The sequence below is a fragment of the Cavia porcellus genome, unplaced genomic scaffold, assembly GCF_034190915.1.
Source record: "Cavia porcellus strain 051 isolate PalLab524CR breed Dunkin Hartley unplaced genomic scaffold, mCavPor4.1 scaffold_13, whole genome shotgun sequence".
In the NCBI taxonomy this organism is placed as follows: domain Eukaryota; kingdom Metazoa; phylum Chordata; class Mammalia; order Rodentia; family Caviidae; genus Cavia; species Cavia porcellus.
In genome coordinates this window covers 22,047,493-22,068,796 of record NW_026947496.1, presented here as the reverse complement: position 1 = coordinate 22,068,796, position 21,304 = coordinate 22,047,493, and the positions used below count along the sequence as shown (strand labels likewise).

The following is a 21,304-nucleotide window of genomic DNA, read 5'->3' as shown; positions in this document are numbered from 1 at the left end:
CGAGAGGGGCGTGGACTTGCGTGAGGAGAGGGCGGGGCCTGGCGGGGCCCCGGAGGGGGCGGGGGCCTGTGCGCCCCGGGAAGGGAGGGGAAGAGGTAGGAACAGCAGTGAGGTGACCACAAGCTAACTGCGGGCGACTGACGAGGTGGGTTCCTGCAGGGCGCCAGAGAGGGTGGGAATGCGAGCAGTTTCCTTGAGGGTGTGAGCCGGTGATGGTTTCACCGGGATGGGGCATCTGCGCTGCAAAATGGGATGCAGGGCATAATGAGGTTCACAGTGAAGGACTTGAACGCGTGAGTTGAAGTGAGCTGCAGAGCACCGTCCTGCACCCAGAGTGTTGAGGGGGAGAAGGATGGACCTCGCTGGGCGGGCGGCCCGGGCGGGGGCGCTGTGCAGACTCGGGCACCAGCGGTGGCACCCGGGCTGCGCAAAAGGAAAGGGGTTATCGATTCACAGGCGAGCTGTGTGTGCCCTGGGGAAACTACTCTTCAATTTAGGAAATTTAAAAGTAAAGCAGAAACAGGTTGTTTTTTTGGTTTTTGGTTTTTTAAGGTAGAGGAAAACTTGGGGACCAAGGAACTCATTTTAGGTTAACATTTATGAGTAAAAATTATTGTGAAATTTCTGATTCGTATACTTTGCACTCATTATGTTTAGAAAGAGACTTTATGATCCATAAATGACGCCAAGTGTACACACCGAGAAGCTGTTAGAGCAGCTAAGAAGTGATTGTATTCGTGATGGAGCTATTCGTCAAGTACGTGGGGAAGGAGTTGTGCAATTTCAGGTGGTTCTAGGTGTAGGCTAAAGGTGGTCATTCATTTCCTTTTATGACACAGGAAAACAGACCTCAGAAAAGTGCAACTCACTTGCTTTTCTATCTCCACAGTAGTAGATACTTCACACTGACCTCTTAGAAAATGCTATCGTTCGTTAACAAATAATTTGCTGAGAAGTGAATTTGTTTTCCCATTACCGATGGAGCTGCCGTTTCATTTAACCGTCGGTGCTTTGAAGCCAAACTGCAACAAAAGGGAAACTTTTCCTCAAGTTCGTGCTTTTTTGTGGCGGTTTGCTATGTCATGGATAAATCATTAAGTTTGAAAAACCATAATGCATGCTACGGCGATCAAAGCTACATTAAGTTCTACTAACAATTTAATATTGGAATTATGGTGTTATATTATCCTTTGTATTACCAAGTTGACAGTGAAATATATTTTCCTTGTGCAATATATTTTGTTGGACCTGCAGTGTATTTATTTGTTTAAATTCAGTTCCTTTTATGTGCATTTTCCCATGCAAAGAAAACTGTCAGAAAATTATCTAAAAAACAAGCTTAGAGTATGGAAGTAAGATACCAAATCTATTTTTGCCTCTTCCTGAAACTCCACCAAATAACAGAAATTTTTTTAAGGAATAAACTATTGTTATGACAGTCTCAGAGATGACCACAAAAGAGGGCAAATAAACTTTTGGCCCCTTAACCCATTACTCATTTAAAACATGACTTATGCTCTGTTCTGAAGCAGTCAGAACAACTTTTGCTAAAACTCTTGATTCTTCACTTGGGCTTACCGATGCCCAACAGGTAACTAAAAGCTAAGCAAAACTTGGCTGCCGTTTGTATTCCTTATTACTTTAAAACTTAAGATGTTCGTGTGCTGATAATTTAAGAAGAGTTGGCAAAACAAGTTTTCTTAGTCCTAAATTTGTGTGGCCTATCTCATCTTCTTTCAAGATTGATGACATCAAGCTAAGAGTAACTAAAGTAATTCTCAGGATTTATAGGGACATTCAGCAAGTCTAGAATTCTCCACCATCCCAGATCTTGAAGTCCAGTAGAGCCTCTCGAGGCCGCCCAGACTTGAGACTGCCCAAGCAAAAATGTCTTTAATGACAACAGAATTTCCCCTAAAGTCAAAAGGATTCCTGTGGAGCTATGAAAGTAGGACCGAGGGATTAGCCAGACCCCAGCTCACCGCAGGGCCCCCTCCATAAAACTGCTCTCCTCCATTCTTATGTGAATAGGCCACCACTTCAGTCCCTCAAATGGAAGCTCTTTTCCTAAGTCCTCTTACTGTTCTTTGTGGGGCACCAGCTTGCTCTTTGTCAAAGCAGTACTTCCCTTTAGTTTCTCTTATTTTTTAGCTAGAGATTTTTTCCATAAATTAATATTAAATGCCTTGATTTTAATGTCCATTATCCCTGAAGCAAAGACTCACACTAGCTGATGACAATCATATCTGATGACAACTGACAGACCTTGAAGTTGAATTACTAGCAAGTACATGGAAACTTCAGAAATGAGTAAGCAAGATAGTGATTAACTATAAAGTTATAATATTGCGTGGACAAGTAATCATAGAACACCATTCAGCTTTGTCGATAAGTAGTGGTTTACCTTGTTACGGTAATGTACAGCCAATATATTTCATCAAAAATATATACTACCAGGGTATACAACAGATGAAAACATGGAGTGTGTGTGTGTCTGAGTGTGTGTGTGTCTGTGTGTGTGTGTTGGGAACCTGGAACAGAATGAAATGCTTATTGTCTAAGATACTACTTAGAAATGAAAAACTTGAGAAGATATGAACCAGCATGCTAATTGGAAATGGCATGACTCAGCACAAGACTTAGAAGTAGCCACTTACCTCTTTCATTAGGAAGGAAACTGCTATTTCCACAACAAATCTGTTGAACTCTCCAAATTGCGTCTTTCATAGGACTGATTTTTTTAAAAAGTAGCAAGTGCACATTAATATGCCAAAAAGAACAGTATAATGAAAAATTCTAAGCTTACAAAAATTATAAACTGTGGAACACTTGGTTGTTTTTGTCCTGTTTCCCCTTTTTAAAATTGAAATCATAGGGGCTGGAGATTTAGCTCACTGGCACAAGTGCCTGTCTGGCAAGCAGGAGATCGTGAGTTTGATCCCCGGTACCCTCCACCAAAATAAATAAATAAATAAAAATAAAATAAAACTGAAATAAAACCGATCTTTCCTAATATATAGTATAAGTGATACCTCTATTGCCAGACTCACTGAAAAGTTATTTTTTGTCTAGTTTTTTTATTGGGTATTTATATATATTTTTTAAACCTGTCTACTGAGGATAATGGGTTTTCATTTGGTTCAACAGTAGCCTTAAATGACAGCACTGATAATCTTTTCCATGTAGATATTGGAGTTATCTGCTTGTGAAACAGTGAAACCTGCAGAACTATGGATGATACAAAAACTTCAGTTGATACTAAAGAGCACCCTGATAGTGAGGTACAGAAATATCGAGTCATAACCCTGAAAGAGTGGCAGGACAACTGGGTAAATCACAAAATTGGATTTCATCAAGCCGAAGGACATCAGTAAGACATGTTTGATCTATGAGGGAGAGATGCTCTATCAGAAACAGACTTTGAAATAAAATAATAATGAGGTGTATGTTATTTGATTTTTTAAGATGCATTTTTTTTCATATATATTGTAGCATCTCGAAGATCAGGGAGGATCTGTGGCTAATCAGAGTTTCACTGGCAGTGTGCTTTCTTTCCTCACTGTATAAATAATTATGTGTTTCCAACTTATGGCATATTAGACTTAGGAAATATGTCTTTAAAAAATCATCTGCAGCATCCGTGTCAGTCGTGCATGTTTATACCATGCCTACAGCAAATACTAAAGCAACACTTCTGCTTTTTTGTTCTCACGAGTAGTGGTGTTCTGATGTTAAAGTGTCATCCAAATGGTGAAGAAGAGCTACTGAGGGCAGTTAATTAAGTGAGCCAAAAGGCTGAGCAAATTTTAGTAGCATTGTTATCTCTGTGACACCGGTGATAAACCATGGCGCCATGCTGAGTAGTGTGACCATTATATATGGTCCTTATTCCAAGCGGACACGTCACCCTCCCATATCATCCTCTTGTCATCATCATCACCATCATTCATACTTTTGCACACTGAGTAACAGCTTAAAGCATTATTCCCAGTGTCATTGCTACAGATGGTTACCATAGAGAAGGCCTTAGAAGAGCCGTGTCTCTAGAGAAGAAATTAGTGTTACACTTCTTTCGGAAATTTTCCATAAAATAAGTGTTGAAAATTTTATGGATCTGGAGGCTCCCTTTCCACATCAAGTAAAAAGAAATATAAATTTGGAGAATAAATATAGAATTTCCACAATGTATCAGACAAGGAAAAAGCAATTTTATTTTATTTTATTTTATTTTTTTGTCTTTTTGAGACAAGGTCTCACTATGCAGTTCAGGCTGGCCTTGGGCTTTGTAGCCCAGGCTGCTCTCGAACTTGCAATGATCCTCCCACTTCAGCCTCCTGAGTGCTAGGCTTACAGGAGTGCGCCACCACACCCGATTGAAAAAGCAATTTTAAAACATTATAATTACTTATAAGGAAACCCAGGGTATAAAGCAGATTTATCACTGCCTAGCTGTGTGACTGAGCAAGTTACTTAAGAGTCCTCCTTGTTTATATGTAAACCTGAGAGTATGATTATCAATATTATCTACTAATTAAGGTTGTTGGAAATATTGTGATAATGCATAAAAATTAGTGTTGTACGATTGCATTGTACTTTTGTGCACTGGGCACAAACAACCTTTATTTTTCTCCCCAGGCTATTAAGGAAGCATTTGGATACTTTTCTTAAAGGGGAGAGTGGACTGAGAGTGTTTTTTCCTCTTTGTGGAAAAGCAGTGGAGATGAAATGGTACGAATAAATAAGCATCAGCACACTTATCTTTGGTGATAAATCTATCTGGTGACTATAACAAGATGTAGTTATAATTTCCATTGTCAAAAAATGCACAGAGATTCTTTGAGAGCCCCCTCAAGGATTAAGATAATATTAAGTGATCATTTGAGATAATATTTTCAAAAAGACCAGATACAAATGTGACTGTTTTTCTCTGTGTTTCAAATGAAAATAACTAATTTGGAATCAAATAGACAAGAAAAACCAGCTGTCCCTCTTACATCTCCTGCATGGTTTAATAATTGTAGATGGGTTAAGAATTTAGCAAGATATTTGAAATGGAGATAGACTGCATAATTCAAAACATGCTACAATTTTTAGCAGGACAATGTTTATTATAACCCTCTGTTCCGCTCAACTCTTCCCTCCTCCTGTGAGAAAATGGGAGTTTTTGTTATTCTGAATCAGTGTTATAAAACCAGTGGTGAAGCAAGTATCCCTAATAAGTAATTCTCTATATGATTTTATACAGGTTTGCAGATCTGGGACACAGTGTAGTTGGTGTTGAAATCAGTGAACTTGGAATACGGGAATTTTTTATGGAGCAGAACCTTACTTACTCAGAAGAACCAATCACTGAAATTCCTGGTGCAAAAGTATTTAAGGTTAGTTTCAATTTTGGTTACTAAAGAAAGCATGCTATTATGCATACCTTCTCAGTAAAGGTTTTTGTGAACACCGGTAAATGAGGACCCAATGTTAGGTGGTTCCTCCTCAATCCATCACGGGTTTATTGAGACGATTATCTACTGTAAGGAGCTAGGCTTCAAAAGACAGGTGACAGGCAAAGCCTATCCAGCCAAAGCCTCTCAGTACTTATTTTGGGATTTTTTATTTTTCTTCTTGTATGGAAGTTTTTGTTTGAGGAATAGTTTTGCAGTACTAGAGATCAAACCCAAGTCCTCATGCATGCTAGGCAATGGCTCTACCACTGAGCTACATCTTCAGTGCCCTCTCCTCCTTTCTTTCCCCTAGTATCAGGAATCAAGCTCAGGACCTCGCGCTTGCCTGGCAGGCATTTATGCCATTGAGCTCTATCCCTGGTTCTCCTTTTTTTAAAGCTGCTCAGTAATAAATGTATTGTCTGCATCTGAAAATCATTGTTCAGTTTAGCTCTCTGGTGTCTCCTTTTTAGCTACCTGCTCTTCTATACAAGGGATGTTTGCAAATATTTCTGTCTTTCCAGATCTTCTCCTATGGCAGCTCACACTGTCTTATGCACTTCCTGTGTGTCTAGAGTTCCATCATGATGTACCGAGAGAACTATTTCTTGTAACCATCGCCATGTTCTTGCGTTAGGTACCATATTTATTTTGCAATGGTCTGACCCATGGATGTGCTTCCAGTGTACTTCTGCACTGAACTTGCTTTCAAAATGTCAGCCAGGGAATTGCTTGATGCACTGAGGAATAGACAAACCTCCATCCACAGCTCCCTGCAGCGCCCCAAAATGTATTGCCATTTATAGTCCTGACAAGGGCTGCATTTACCTGGCTGGTAAAGGCACCAGGTTGACTGTGCTTTCCACATAGTATTCATCTCTGGTCACCTCCAGTTGGCCTCCATAGGTGTTGTATATGCCACACCTATGGAGAAGCCTGCAGGCCAGCAGTGAGTCACAGCATAATTTCTCAGTCCAACTTTCACAACACATTTTGGTAATGCATAAGCATATTCTGTACCGACTATCCCATCCCTCTGAAAGGTGCTATCTGTCACACAAACTGTCATCCTATATTTGAGCATGTTGTACTTATTTTTGTCCTAAATTGCCAAGCATTTCTGAGCATATTAATCAGCTTTCCCCTCTTGCTTCCTTCAAAATATCACTTGGTATCTCCTCAGTAGGCCCTGTTCTTGAAAACTTTAACAATCCCCATTCTACAGAACCGAGACGCATGTCTGACTCAACGTAGACTTTTGGGCCCAGCAGTACTATTGGGAGAAAAGCCTTTTTTTTATTAAAAAGCATTTTCTGAGAACCTATTAGGTGCCAGATCCTGTGTAAGAAATTGAAGAAATAAATGATAATACAGTCCCTGCCCCCACAGAATCTCCTAGCTTACGGGGGGGGGGGGGAGACAGGGACAAAGTCATTATAATACATGGAGCAAAGTGTAATTACGGAAAGGATTAAGCAAAGGGCAGCAGGGTGACTCAGCCCAGCTTGGGGTGCTCCCTGATGCATAGTAACCAGCAAGGGAGGGGACAGGAAGGGCTCAAGGCTGTGGAGTGAGATGCCCTGGGAAAAGAGTGCTTCATTCTTCACAGTAGGCTTTTAAGTAGGAGCATGATGTGGCCAGATTGTCTTTTAAGATAAATCACTGTATGACTTCATGGGAAGTTATTTGAAGGGAAGTAGCTTCCTGGCAAAGAGATGAACTAGGAGGATGTGGGCCATGGTCCAGGAATAAAATCCTAAGGACCTGAACGAGGAGAGTGGTGGCAGCATGCAGAGCATGGCTCCTGGATTAAAGAAGCACCCACCATGCCCACCTCGTAGGACTCAGTGATTAAGCAGGGGTGAACGGGGTGGTGAGTTCTCCCTTCCAGCTCACCTACCTGGTCCCCAGAGGCAGAGAATAAAGAAGCGAGCTGAAGCTGGATGTGATGTTGCACGTTAGTAATCGTAACACTTGGGAGGCCAAGTCAAGAGGGCCGTGAGTTCAAAGCCAGCCTTGGCTTCGTGGTGAAGCACTGAGATCCAGTTTCAGAATACCCAAAGACAGAGAAAAATTTTCTGATGAGTTTAAGAACCTAAGAAATTACAAAGGAAGATAGTGTTTGTGCTGGAAATGACAGTTAGGGAAGTTATCTTTGTCCTGTGAGCAGAGTGATCAGAGAAGCTGCTTCACTAGATTGGGGTAATCATATGGAAGCAAACACATACTTCCCAAATGAGAATCCCAGAGGCCTCGTATCTGAAGACGGCCAGCCACTTGGGTTTAGCAGAAACATAGATGGGGAAGGAGCGAGACAGCTTTATGGTGGAGAAGGGGGCAGGTGTGTGCTGCAGGCAGGTGAGCACTGGCGGAAGCTGTGAGCACCTTGAAATGGGGCATCTTGGCTTGGGGCATATATTTGGCCTTCTCTGGTTGGTCTGAGTTGGAAAGGGGAGGGGATGGTAAATATCCGGGGTTGACCAGGTGGCTGCAGAGCTGTGCTTCTGTTTCTGAACTGGTTGCTAAAAGAGGTTGCAGGTCAGAGTTCTCTTATCCTGAATGGCCTGGCCGTGATCCATGTGTATACTTAGTGCCTCCCAAATACTCCTTTCTAAATATTGAAACTAATAGTTTAGAGCAGTAGAAGGCTTGATCAACATTATTTGTAGCTTTCTCCCATCCTGTCCTCAAACCATCTAAGAATAATTCTAGTTTGCTGTGTCCAAAGGGGCCCCCATCTGCTTCTAAACCCCTCTGGGGGCGGTGATGCCAGACCCTGGCTACACATTTAAAACTGTCCATGGATCTTTTCAAAATCCCCAGGGCCAAGCTCAGTGACATCAGACTTTTCTAGCAGTGGGGTCCTCAAAAGCTGCCCAGATTCCGTGCATCTCCAAACTGCAGCCAATTACATCTCCAAGATGGTACCCTCAGCCCACCCCATCCTGAGTTCCGGCAAAAGCCACCTCTGTCCACCCTCTCCCAGTGTGCCCCAAGGCTGTCCTCTGCTCTGTCTCCTTTGTTGACAGCCATGCACCACCACACCCAGCTGTCCTGAGTAATTTTTAAAATATCTGCCCATCTACATGAGCACAATCGGTAACTGATTGACCTGTGGATTTATCTTCAGCACAGTGAAAATATCAGGACTCTCTTTGAGTTAACATTGCTAGAATTTTAATAAGTTTCAAAACAAGTAGTGGCCCATTGATCTTCAAAAATGCCCTCTCAGTTTCTGCTTTGCATTGACCCCAAAGAACATCACACAAGTTTTTCGTTTGGTTTGGTTTGGGATGGTTTGGTTTTGTGGCACTGGGACTTGAGCCAAAGGCTACATCCCTAACCCATTTTTATTTTTATTTTTTATTTTTTTGTCTTTTTCCTTTTTATCGGTACTGGGGATTGAACTCACGACTGCCTGCTTGCAAGGCAGGCGCTTATGCCGCTGTGCTAAATCCCCAGCCCCAACCCACTTTTATTTTGAGATGGGGTTTCATTAAGTCACTAAATTGCCGTCGCTGAGCTCCAACTTCAGTCCTTCTGCCTCAGCCTCCCAGAGTGCTTAGAAACACATACAGGCTTTAAAAGAAAAGGCAAAGTAGTGTTAAGCTGTAGCAAACATTGTGTTTAATATGCCTCTGTGCTCTCTCTACGGCCTTTGCTTTGCATGGCCCTGTCTTCTTTCCTTAGCCATTTAAATCTCTCCTCATGCAGTAGAAAGCAGTTTTTTTTTCATTGTTTCATTACAGAGTTCTTCAGGGAATATTTTGCTGTACTGCTGCAACATTTTTGATCTGCCCAGGTAGGACCAAATAATACAGCTGCAATTTTAAATGTGGGTGTCTGATTGACATGCTTTGAAATTCTGTTGTGGTTTTTTTTTCTTTCTCCTCTTTTTCTTCTTCTTTTTATGTTTGAACAAAATGGATTTGAAAAAAAATCAAGTAAAAAATGTGGGTGCTTGTTAAGTGTGCCCCTTCCATTGCTTCCGTCCATCTGCAGAGCAGCCAGGAAGCCCAGGTCAGAGTCTCCATTCTGCAGTTATTTTTACTACAGCCCTGTTTGTCTGTGGACAGCTGCTAAACTGTGAGCTTATTACTGCCCAAGGCAAGAAGGGAAAGGTGAGGAGAGAAAGATGTGACTTCTGCCTTCACTTGGGCCTGTCACTAAACGAGTCACAAGGTATAGGAGGAGGCAGGATCTCCCCTCCCAAGAGTCCCTGCTGCCAGCCCTGGAGCTGGAGCGCAGGTGTCACGAGCACAGGTGTCTCGGCTTGCCCTTTGTTTCTCCTTTACACTCTCATGTCATAACAGAATCTGAGACTGCTGCCGCAGGACCCTAACACTGGAATCACAGGTCCCCACAGGCAGGCAGCATGTCCCCATAGCAGATGTGAAGGCCTCACTCCTGAGAACTGGTGAAGGGCCAGCGTGTGCCATAGAGAACAGTGCTCAGCTTGTTCAAGTTACCGTGTCCTGCATGTGAGATGTTACAATGTTTTCTCTCTCTCTTTTAAATTTTCCTGGCAGAGCAAATGTTGGTAAATTTGACAGGATTTGGGATAGAGGAGCATTTGTCGCTGTGAATCCAAGTGACCGAGGACGGTGAGTAACATGGTTTAATTGTGTTGTTGTTGTTAGCTGAATTCCAGGGACATATAGGGCTTCTCTTTAGTGACCTGAGTATAAAGCCTGAAGCACCACATTACTAACTCCTCTGAGCCTCAGTTTACTCCCCTGCAAAAGTGGAATATTTCCAGTAGCACCATCCCCACCACCTCCCTAATCTTTGCAAGTGGCATCTGTTGGACCCTCATTCTATAGCAGGTGTGGTTCGTTGTACTCCATGTGGGTTAACATCTTTAACCTCTCTTACAGTCCTGTAGGTACCAATGTGCTGTTCCATTATACAAGAAAGGGACAAAGGTCAGAGAGGTTCTGTCCCTTGTCTCAAGTTAGGCAAGGGGTCCCTCGCAGACTGACTCAGAGTCCACAATCCTTGGCCTTCCTTGGACCATCAAAGCATTGACGTGGGAATTAAAAGAAATGAAGCCCATGAAAAGGGCCTTGTTAACACCAGAGCTATAAAATACTAGCTCCCATTACTATTTGAGCATTTATTATTCATCACTTTGAGTAGCCATTCTTTGTAATATATAATCTCACTAGAAAAGAAAATTAAAATTCTCCAAGGCCTATGAGGAAAATGTGAGGGCAACTATCTACAGCACTTTGCAATGCAAAGAAGAACACATGTGCTTGGATAAAGCATGTAAACACTGAATTTTTTAGTTGTATGGAGGCACTTGATACATGGCCCAAAAGTCCAGGCTCTGTTATGCAGCTCGCCTTAGATCCCAATCTCCCAAACAAGTGTACAGTGAAGGCTTAAATAAATGAGGTAAGTGGTACGATTTTAAGGCTCGAAACCCTTCTGCAGAGTTTGAGACTCTGAGGGCTAAGACAGGGGATGTCTCTGGATGGCCCTATTTATTTAGGGGGTTAAGAGTGGAAAATGCAGGAAATTGAACAGACCTTGGAGTGGTTCAAAGACCTTGCAAGTAACAAATTATGTTAACCAGAAGTATCTTAGGAGAAGATCTGAATGTTGCATTTCATCACAGGGGTGAAATGCCTGTGGCTACAGTCTTTATTTAGTGAATTGGATTTGGAGCCAGGTGTCCTCAGCTGTTACATTGCTGATGCCATGCAGCAGTCCTGCAGGTGTGTTCAATTTCCAGTTTCAACAGCTCCCAACAAGTCTCCACACCCATGAAATAATATTTTCATTTTAAAAAATTAATTGCTGTCTATCAGGCACAGTGGTACATGCCTGTAATTTTAGAACTCAGGAAGCTGAGGCAGGAGGACTGCTGTGAGTTTGAGGCCAGACTGGACTACAAAATGAGTTCAGAGCCAGCCTGAACTGAATCCTGAAACCCTGTCCCAAAAAGACAAAAAATTGCTTTCTACGGTTTATTGTCAAATTGAATATTAACTAGAACATGTGATATCGGAAATGGATATGTTTTCTCCAAGAATAGTTTTTGCTCCTGTTTTTTCCTTCTCTTTTTGTTATTGTTCTTCCTTCATCTGTTTCCAGTAACTGGCATCAGCCACACCCTCCTGGAGCTCTCCTGCAAGGGTGTCCTTATAGACGGGACATCCTTCGCCTCTCTCTCCCCCCATGCTGGGCCTTGCACGTGAAGCCAAGCGCTCTACCACTGAGCCACACCTCCAGCCCTGCTTTCCTCTTACATTTTCTCTTAATGATCGCTTTATTACTTTCACTCAGTTACTCAACAAATAAGTTCCGACTGTGTTCCAAATACTGTATATGCTGTGTCAGATGTTGGGGAGGTAATTTAAAAAGCTGTGTCTCAGTTTGCCCCCTTTAAGTTTTATATTTCCAGCTCTGTGTTTCCTCTCATCATATATCCATTGTCTGCTTTGCATTTCCCATGGGTCACTGGTGTCCTTTGTCAACCACCAGAGACCGCTTCGTCCCCATAAAACACCACAGCTCTAAATGGAGTCAGGGCCAGGACCCAGGACCTCACACATGCCAGGCAAGCCACTGAGCCATGGCCCAGACCAGGGAAATGCAGTGTCTGTGTGCAGAACTCCCTTTTTCTAAATGTCTAGGTTTGTAGGTGTCCCAGTCGCAGAGCGCATTCTGCATTTGGTCCTTCTGAGGACTTTGGTTTACGTGATGAAATCCACAAGGCAGCAGGGACCAAATTGGACACCATCAAGGGCAGACCAAGGGTGACCATTACACTGGGCACAGCTGTTTTCCTAGTATTTGGCATGGTCCATGATTAGGACCTAGGAAAAGCTTAGTAAACTTTTGTTTTGTTTTTTTGAGGCAAGGTCTCACTTTGTAGTTCAGGCTGGCCTTGAACTCACTTATGTAGCCCAGGCTAGACACAAACTCATGGTGATCCTCCTGCCTCAGGCTCTTGCGTGCCGGTATAACAGGCATGTGCCACCATATCTAGCTAGTAAGTATTTTTTTTAGTAAGTTTTTTTTTTTTTTTTTAATAAATGAGAGCAAGTCGTACACAGAGCAAGCTGTTTCCTGCCAAGCATCCCCACCTTATCTGTCCTTAGTCTGAAGTCCATCTAAGTGGACTCTGAGCTGCTTCATTCCTGGTCTGTAAGGAGCTAGAGACCCCATCTAGCCTCACTGGAGAGGCTCACTGGAGATCTCACTGGAGAGAACTCAGCTCTTGTGTGGTTACAGAGGCTGTGACTCCTGTAGCTCAACCAGCTCTCTCTGTCTCCCTTCTCTCACTCTGTGTGTGTGTGGTCACAACCCCAAGAATACCTGAGAACATGCTGGCCTTTGTTCCCAGAATAACTGCTGACTTTGAACCAGTAGAAACATAAAATTACTTTACCTTTGCTGATATTTGGGATGCTAGTGGTTCATCTTCATACTGTCATTAGCACTGTCTCGGTACTCAGCATCACTCAGTACTCAGTACTCAGTACTCAGTGGTCCGTGTCAAGTACTGATGTGTTCTCTGCAGTGACTCCTGAGTCTCTCTCCTAAAAGAAATCAGTGGTGCACACCTTCCTCATTTTCCTGAAGTTTTTTTTAAACTGGGAATTGAACCCAGTGAGCACTAGGTTACATCCTCTGCCCTTTCTTCCTTGAGACTGGGCCTCACTAAGTTCCCAGCACCAGCCTCAAACTTGCTACCCTCCTGCCTCAGGGATTGCAGGTGTGTACCACCACACTTAGTAGTTTTTTTCTGAATTTCTGCCTATTTCGAGCCCCCATTTCAAGGACAATGTCACATTTCAATCCTAGGAAACACTGCCACGGCAGTCTGACCCCTTCCACAGAGACAAGTTTCATCTTAGCTCTTCTTAAGAACAAGAAGCAAACAGTTAAAATCTGAAGGATTTGTCTCAGAAGTTTGCCTTTGTCTGGTTCTGAGGCTTGCCAGGAAGAGCGAGCCATCAAATTCGCTGAGTTAGAGAGTTTATGCGGAAGGCGTGTTAGGGACTCACAGCAGCGGGACCACATACGTGTGCTTACTGGGTGCCAAGCCGCATTCTGAGCACTCCGTGTTTCACTGAATTCTCACAGCAGCCTGTAAGCTGGGGGCTGCTCTTAACTTCTAAGGGGAGAAACTGAGACACAGAGAGGTCAAGAATTTGTCAAGCCGCCAGACATAGGGGTGTAATCCCAGGCACTCTGGAGGGCTGAAACAGGAAGGTCACGAGTTCAAGCCCAGCTTGGGCCACCGAGTAAGTTAGCAAGACCCCAGTATGAAAATGTGGCGCTGTAGCTCTGTGCCAAGTCCTGGATTCAATCCCCAGTTCTGGGAGGGAAAAAATAATAATCTGTCAGGTTCCACAGGCATTGGTGGAGGAGCTGGGTTTGCACCCAGGGGACACCTGGGCCTCTCTTGCCTGCCTGTTGAGGCTTCTCTCCCGCCCCGTGTGTATCTCCTCTGTCTGGGGCCCCGGAACTCAGATCCCTTATTTTCCTCTCTCTCTCCCACGTCCACCTTGCACACAGCCTTCAGCTTCTGTGCTCCAACCCCCGCCCTGCACAGCAGCTCCGGCTTTCACTGCCGCGACCACAGCTACCTGCTAACTTCTCTTTCATCTCAAGTGAAGCCAGCCGGTCGCCCTGCCCCACAGTCCTGTCCTGATGGATCCTGTTAGAATCAAGTGCCTCCTGTGAACCAAGACATGGCTGGGAAGCAGTGTCACCTGCTCCCTGATACACCTGCTGAGAAGAATTACTCCCACAGCACTCACGCTTTATGCCGTGCTTGGAGAACTTTCATCTCAGACTGTTACAGAAAATAGACCAAACAGAGGAAGAAATGGCACCCAGGAGATTTAGGAGGCAGTTTATTACCTGGGCAGGCATGACTGGGATCTCTTCCAGAGTCAGAGCCCCACCTGCACAGTTCCAGGACTTTTATGGGGAGAGCAAGCAAGAAGATACAAAGGTAGATTTGGCACAGTATGATGGGAGGGTTGGGTGACATTTTGAGTTGCTACGGGAGTTCAAACATTTTAGGTTATATTGCAAGGCCATCGGTTAGATAAGCTTACGCAGAGGAAGGAATGTTCCGTTATTGGGCTTGTCCGGACATAGATATGTCCACTTGGTCTTGGCAGACATCCTTGGCAGGCTTTACTTAAAACTTTAATTTCCCTTTCAAGACCACCTTGAACTTTTACCTGCATGATAATCTTGTCCCTCCAACTAACTAGAAAAGAGGGTTGTGTTTCGTACGTTTTTCCTTTGACCCCAGAAGGCCTCCCAGGCCCCAAGCACACCTATGGAGTCGGTCTGGAGGTTGGACTCAGCAACTCCCTTCAGCGAGTGCCTGAGGATTCTGGGACCTAGTCAGGCCTGGAGCCACTGGCCCAGAGCACACAGATGCACAGCGGTGCCCTGGAAAGTACCAGGCCCCTGAGTACCACAGCAAGCCAGAAGGAGCCTATGTGTGTCTTTCTGTGATGTCCTCAAGTCTGACCAGCCCTGGAAACAGGTTTCCACTCAACTCCCCCTTGAGCAGTTCCCAGCCTAGGCAACGAGGCAAGGACTGTTTTACAAATTCTAAAACAAGAGGCAACTTCATGTGATTGTTAGAATTAAACTCAGTACAGTGGTGCCTCAGTTCACAGATTTAGTGCGTTCTTGATTCTGCAAAAGATGGCCCCGGGCATGTTCATCTCCGGATGCAGAGTTCCCAAACACAAACCAAATGCTGTCAAACGTTTCCATTTCTGAACCACAGTGTTCACAAACCAAAGCATCGGTGAGCCAAGGTACCACTTAATACTGCAGAAAGTAACTGCAGGCTTCCTTCGCTGCCCTGCCCCGCCAGCCTGGGCCTAAACAGAGAAACCTAACGTACAGAGAAACCTAACGTACACCTCTCCGTGTTCTTTGCAGCTACGCAGGTGTGATGCTGTCCCTCCTGAGGAAAGGGTTTCTCTACCTCATGTCTGTTTTCTCTTATGACCCAACAAAATACGAAGGTAAAGCTGTTTATATTTCTTCCTGCCTTTTTCTGTTTTCCTGTGTCCTAAATTGATTCAACAACACAGATAAAAACTGTTTCACCCTGATTCATCTCCTAGGGAACATAGTACTAATATACTTGAACATCAAGATCCCTCTGTTGTACTCTAATGGGAACTCTAGACTTTTTTTCTCTCCCCACAAGGTACCTATTTTTCCCGTGCTTCTTCCTGTTTTGTTCATTAGTTGTAGCTTGAGCTACGGAAAAGGTGGGGAGGAATGGATGAGCTTGATGTAAAAGAGAAATCTCACGAGCCCTGGCTTGGGAGGGAGGCGAAACTCATGTGCTCTGCCCCAATGTCCCACAGCCCGCCCCCCTCCCCGTGAGGCGACCTGCTGGCAGCTGCTTATGCAAAGACACCCTCATGGGTGGATGGAGGAGGATCATGTCTCCACTGCTGTTTTGTAATTTCTGAAATTTTGTACTTTATCTATTGCATTCCAAGAGGACTTTCTTTGCTCTCAAAGTGAAAGGGATGTTTTTCTTGTAGATTCGTTTTGTTGAATTTGGACAGTGACACTGTTTTTTTGTTTTTTTTTTTGTTTCACTTCGTGTGTTTAGGGCAGGAGGTGGAGCCCAGGGCTTTACACTGTACCACTGAGCTGTACCCAGAGATCTGGACTTTAAAACTTAGCATTTGTCATGGCTGGACTTTTATTTTCAGGAAAAAATAACAAACCAAAAAAAAAAAGGCTTTTAATTTGTAAAAATCCCCAAATTTGGTTTTTAATTGAGCTTTTTGAAAGTGCTTTAAGATTTACATGTTAGTCTGCTTTTTTTCTGTTTGAATAAATCAAGTTCAAAAAGCTCATTCAGAAAGGAGACCTAGTGTCCCTAATTAATGGACATAGGAGTTTATGGAGGCAGAGCTTAGCTCTATGAATCTGACTCAGATTCCAAGCATGGACAGAAGGCCAGGGAAGGAAAGCTCAGCGCAGAGACTCAGAGCTCAGCTGTCGCTGCAGGGCAGAGGGAAAGTTCCTCCCAAGTCTGGGACCCCGCCAAGGGGGAGGAGCACACAGAATGGGACAGGAAGTGCAGGAGGCAGAAAACCAGCGCCCCTGACACAGGGGAAACCCCGGAGGACTTTGCTGGTGGACTCTATACTGATTTCAGTGTCCTAAGTCCCCAGGTTGGCTTGGCCCATAATTCCATCTAAACTGCAGATGAGAAGATAATGCTACTGTCCTCTTATAAACCAGTTTACTTCTTTGGTGTAACATATTAAAAAAACCCTAAAGGCCAGGAGTGGTGACACACACCTGCAGTCCCAGCACTCAGGAGGCTGAGGCAGGAGGTTGCCAGGAATTTAAGGCCAATCTTGGCTACATAGTGAGCTCAAGGCCAGCCTGAACTACATACATGGTGAGGAGTTGTCTCAAAAAACAGTCTCCCCCATTACAAGACCGTGCTGCAGCCTCACCTGGTTAGATAATAATTAAGTTGTATATATAGTAAGTATATCTAGATCACTGGATATGCATGGAAAGATAGGCCCAGAGGGTTTATACTGCTTTAGAATTAAAGTTATAGAAATTATTCTTCACTACATTTCTCTTGTTCCTAGGCCCACCATTTTATGTTCCACATTCTGAAATTCAAGCACTCTTTGGTAAGTTCTGCTCTAGTAAACTGTTAGGTGTTAGCAGCTATTAGTATAGATAATCACAGTGCATACAGTTTAAAAGGCAGAGCTAGTTTACTGAAGACCATTTTATCTAGAAAAGGAACCAATCTCCCTCACATGCCTTTTTAGCTGAACATTCTCTGTTAAACACATTTGGACTAATCCAAGGAGGAAATACATTCATGTTTGCACTTGGGAGATACAAACAATAGTAATAATTTGGAGTTCAGAAAATTTGGGCTTAGCTCTTCCTCATTTTCATTGAAAAGACGAGAAAGGTCTTCAGTGCATACCGTTTTTAAAATCATTAGAATATTTTTAGAATATTTGTCACAGTGTTCTAACCTGCTGCCCTTTCTTTTTGTTTCAGGTACAAAATGCAACATTCTTTGCCTTGAAAAGGTTGATGCTCTTGAAAAACTGAATGTGGGAAGTGACTACTTTTTTGAAAAATTGTATCTGCTGACAGAAAAGTAGAGGATGAATCAACAAAATCGAGGAACATCAATACTTTATTACATTTTTGAGGAACTGAAAATTTGGGGACAGCTTGAAAATACAATGGATGACTTTTTTAAAAAAGTTTTTACAAGTCATAAATCTTTGCTCAAAAATGTATATAACTTTTTAGTTATATACATTTAACATTTTATATACATATAAAAAAGTTTTTACAAGTCATAAATCTTTGCTCAAAAATGTATATAACTTACCATGTCAAAGTAGATCTTTGGAGAGAATTATATAGTCATGTCTTGTTAACAAAATGCAAGAATTTCTATAGTCCTCATATTTCTTATACAATGAAGAAATTAAAGAAACAAAATGCATATATCTTAAAGAAATAGAACAAAAACCCTTTATATGAAATTTAGAACCATTGAAAAAATGTAGTCCAAATAATTATTAAAAAGACTAGCTTTTACTATAGACCTTCATCTTACATGCAAATCCTAAAACCCATTTTCATGTTTTCTTCATATATAATTTTATATGTGACTGACTAAAGAAACATAAAAATTCTAATCAAACTCGCCTATATACAACAAAATATTTTTTCCAAGTGCAAGAATAAAGCTTTTTTTGAGTTTATCAAGGTTTTGTTCCATTTCTTTTAATTTAATCTTGTTTTCATGAGCAACTATTTTGAAGTATAATATACTCGGGGCTGAATTTGGTCAGATTTTGTGAAATCAGGTAGTCCTCTCCACTGCCTGGTATCTGTGTGTTCAGCTCATGTCAACAGGGTGATATGTATTTTAAAAATACGTTTATGGCTGGACCTGGTGTGCACACTTGTAACTCCAGCTACTTGGGGGCTCAGGCAGGAGGGTCACAAGTTCAAGACCAGCCTGGGCAACTTAGCAAGACCTTGTCTTGAAATAAAAAGTAAAAAGGGCTGGGTGTGGATTGCAGAGTGAAGCCCTGAGTTCAATCTCCAGTACGATGTGGAAAAAAGAAAAAAAGCTGGATGTGGTGTTGCATGCCTGTAATCCCAGCACTGAGGAGGCTGAAGCAGGAGAATCTCTTCGAGTTCCAGGCCAGCCTGGACTAGAAAGAGTTTAAGGCCATCCTGAACTGCACAATGAAACTCTGTCTCAAAAAGCCAAAAAATAAAGGTGTGTGTGCGTGCACATGTGTGCACAGGTGCATGTTGTGGGTTAAAGGTTGTTAACAGGGAAGTTTTTGGGACCCCCTAGTACTGATGGAGCTGTGGGTATCCTCATAACACTTTGTAAAATTCCCTGAAGTTGAAAGTTGTTCACCTTGCTGCCCCTGTGGCCGCATTTAGGAGCTGCTGTGCCCACTGTTCCGCATTGGTCTGTTCTCCCTCATTTGTGTTATTCTAAGGCTGAGTCAGGAGGGTCCCCAGGCTCACCCTGACTGCTACTTCCCTGAATCCTGCCCCTGGCACATGGTGTGGCTTCCTGCAGCCACCACCACCATCGAGGATAAAGGATGACTAACCCCGGTCGGGCCAGTCCCTTCCGGGAGAGCCTGGACCGTGACCCAGGAAGGCAAGTTGGCTGCTTCCATTGTCATTGAGGCTCAGCACACCGGGGAGACACAGGTCACGGCTCTACACTGGCCACTTGTGTGACTTGTTTTCCCCGGATCCTAAATGATACAAATGAGAAAGTGACATGTATGTACCTTTTCATAAACAGAACATTCTTAAAATTGGGGGCTATAAGAAAGTCTAAAGCAAAAGCAAGAACAAGCAGGCCGGCTCCTGGAGGTGGTGACCGCCGAGGGGGCGCTCTCTGCGTATTTTCCTTTCTGTCACAAGTACCCACGCATTTTTACGAAGCTGGGATCATGTCATGGACTCGGTTTCATGTCTCTGCTGCCTTCCTTTCCATTTTGCCAGCCTTTCCTCCCCTCAGTAAATGTTTTTCAGAAACAGGATTTCCTTTTTCTCTCTTGGCGGTGCGGGGAACTGAATGCAAGGCCCGGTGCATAGGAAGCATGGGTCCACCTCTGAGCCACACTCACACTCCCATCCCTTCTCTTCCCTTCCTCCTCCCCGGCCTCATCCTTCTTTCTCTTCCTCTATCTCTGTCTCTCTGTCTCTGTTTTTCCAGGGCTGAGGTTTGGTCCCAACCCAGGGTCCCAGCCTCTCTTTATTTCTTTTATTTTGAGGCAAGGTCTTGCTAAGCTTCCTAGATTGGCTCAAACTTGCGATCCTCCTGCCTCAGCCTCCCGGCTCTTGGGGCCAGGATTAGCTATCAATTTCCCCTAACATTGCAGTTAGCATTCATTCAGCAAACATAGGCACCTGCATAACCGGGAAAACTTCAGTGCTGTGAATCTGGAAGTCACACTGCTACTCGTCACAGTTTACTGTCGGATTCTTGACAGTGAGTCAGTGATTCGAACAGATCGTCTGTGTATAGTTCCGGCACCACCGTATAGTCCCACCACCAGTTGGCAAGTGGTTACCGCGAGCGTCCTTAGCAACGCGACGCAGCTCCCTTTCCCGCCCCTCCCCCTCCACTCCCCTCTGCACTGGCCCAAGCCATGCTGCAGTACCGCTGGTTGCCTCGCGGGGGCAGAAAAGGATAAAAATGGAGAAGAGGCAGACGAGATGCAGCCAAAGGGCCCAACTCTGCTACCCTCCACCAGGTCCTGGAATAGTTTTGGAACTGCGTCCAATCGGAGAGACAGGCGGCAAGGCAAGGATGGCTGGGTCTAGCAGCCACACAGGTCTATAACCCCAGAAGTGTCGGAGGCTGAGGCAGGAAGATCACAAGTTTGAACTCAACCTAGGCAATGTATGATTTAGACATTATCTAAAAAAATAATATACATAACTGAGAGTGTAGAGCACTATGAAGGCCCTGGGTTGAATCTCCAGTACCTCTAAATAAGTAAATGGAGACGATAGTATCACTTAGCACAGATCTGGCATAGAACCACGCTGTTGCAGCAGTATCTACTTTGCACTTGCTGTGGAGCTCATCTGAAATACCACGCTGTGTGACTGCAAAATACACACTGGGTTTTACTTTGCACACACAAAAAAGAGCACAAAATACCTGATTAATATTTCATGACGGTTGCAGTAAATAAAGGGAAAACATCCTAAGATATCTTAAGTTAAATAAAATATTCTCAATTAATTTCACTACTTTCTTTTTTAAAAACGTGATTAGAGTGTCAAAAGGATAATATTTTGGCTATTTTGGGTTAAACAAAATACACAGCAAAATTAATTTCACTAGTTTCTTTTTTTAAAAAAGTGATTACTAAACAAATTTACTGCATGACGTGACTCATTGTATTTCTATTGAAAACTAGTTTAAAATTTTTCCACTTTTGATGTTCTAAATGTGTTTCCTGACTGAAAACTTCCAAAAGAAATTTCCACTGGACGTGATTTTACTCATTGGTTTAAAGTGTATTCTGAGATTCTAGTGTTAGTTATTGTTGTACCAAGTAGGCAACCTTTGAATCCTGTAACACTTGATAAGAAAATGTCCTTTCTCGTCTCACATCAAAGCTTTCTTCAGGGTTGCTGTATTTTGTTTGTGGTACTGAGGATTGAACCCAGGACCTTTGCACTGAGCTACTTCCTCGGCCCTTCTTATTTTTAATTTTGAGGCAGGGTCTTACTAAATCATTAAGTTGCCCAGGAAGGGCTTGAATTGGTCTTTCTGCCTCAGCCTCCCATGTGCT

The 21,304-nt window shown here is 43.3% G+C and overlaps 1 protein-coding gene and 1 pseudogene across 3 annotated transcripts; one reads left to right on the top strand and one right to left on the bottom strand.

Annotated features, from left to right (window-relative positions):
• Positions 1 to 61: 61 nt before the first annotated feature.
• On the top strand, positions 62 to 18,217 carry Tpmt (thiopurine S-methyltransferase). 3 transcript variants are annotated; one of them, XM_063259941.1, is made up of 9 exons: positions 62 to 145; positions 3,187 to 3,281; positions 4,636 to 4,728; positions 5,246 to 5,378; positions 9,185 to 9,237; positions 9,965 to 10,039; positions 15,369 to 15,454; positions 17,066 to 17,110; positions 17,496 to 18,217. In XM_063259941.1, exons 2-9 carry the CDS (start codon positions 3,235 to 3,237, stop codon positions 17,600 to 17,602), a joined length of 639 nt encoding a protein of 212 aa, XP_063116011.1. In that variant the 5' UTR covers positions 62 to 145; positions 3,187 to 3,234; the 3' UTR covers positions 17,603 to 18,217. The 3 variants fall into 3 exon arrangements, with proteins under 3 accessions (XP_063116011.1, XP_003468809.1, XP_063116010.1); XM_003468761.5 differs by having other exon boundaries at positions 3,187 to 3,370; XM_063259940.1 differs by lacking the exon at positions 62 to 145 and adding an exon at positions 2,290 to 2,310 and having other exon boundaries at positions 3,187 to 3,370.
• On the bottom strand, positions 6,007 to 6,653 carry LOC111756462 (large ribosomal subunit protein uL18-like; annotated as a pseudogene).
• Positions 18,218 to 21,304: the final 3,087 nt, after the last annotated feature.

Bases quoted from the DNA above. Each gene is read 5' to 3' on its own strand.
- Tpmt (XM_003468761.5), top strand. From the start codon at position 3,231: ATGGATGATACAAAAACTTCAGTTGATACTAAAGAGCACCCTGATAGT. The intron at 5,379-9,184 runs GTTAGTTTCAAT...GTTTCATTACAG, and splicing joins CTGGTGCAAAAGTATTTAAG to AGTTCTTCAGGGAATATTTT. The intron at 17,111-17,495 runs GTAAGTTCTGCT...TTTTTGTTTCAG, and splicing joins TGAAATTCAAGCACTCTTTG to GTACAAAATGCAACATTCTT.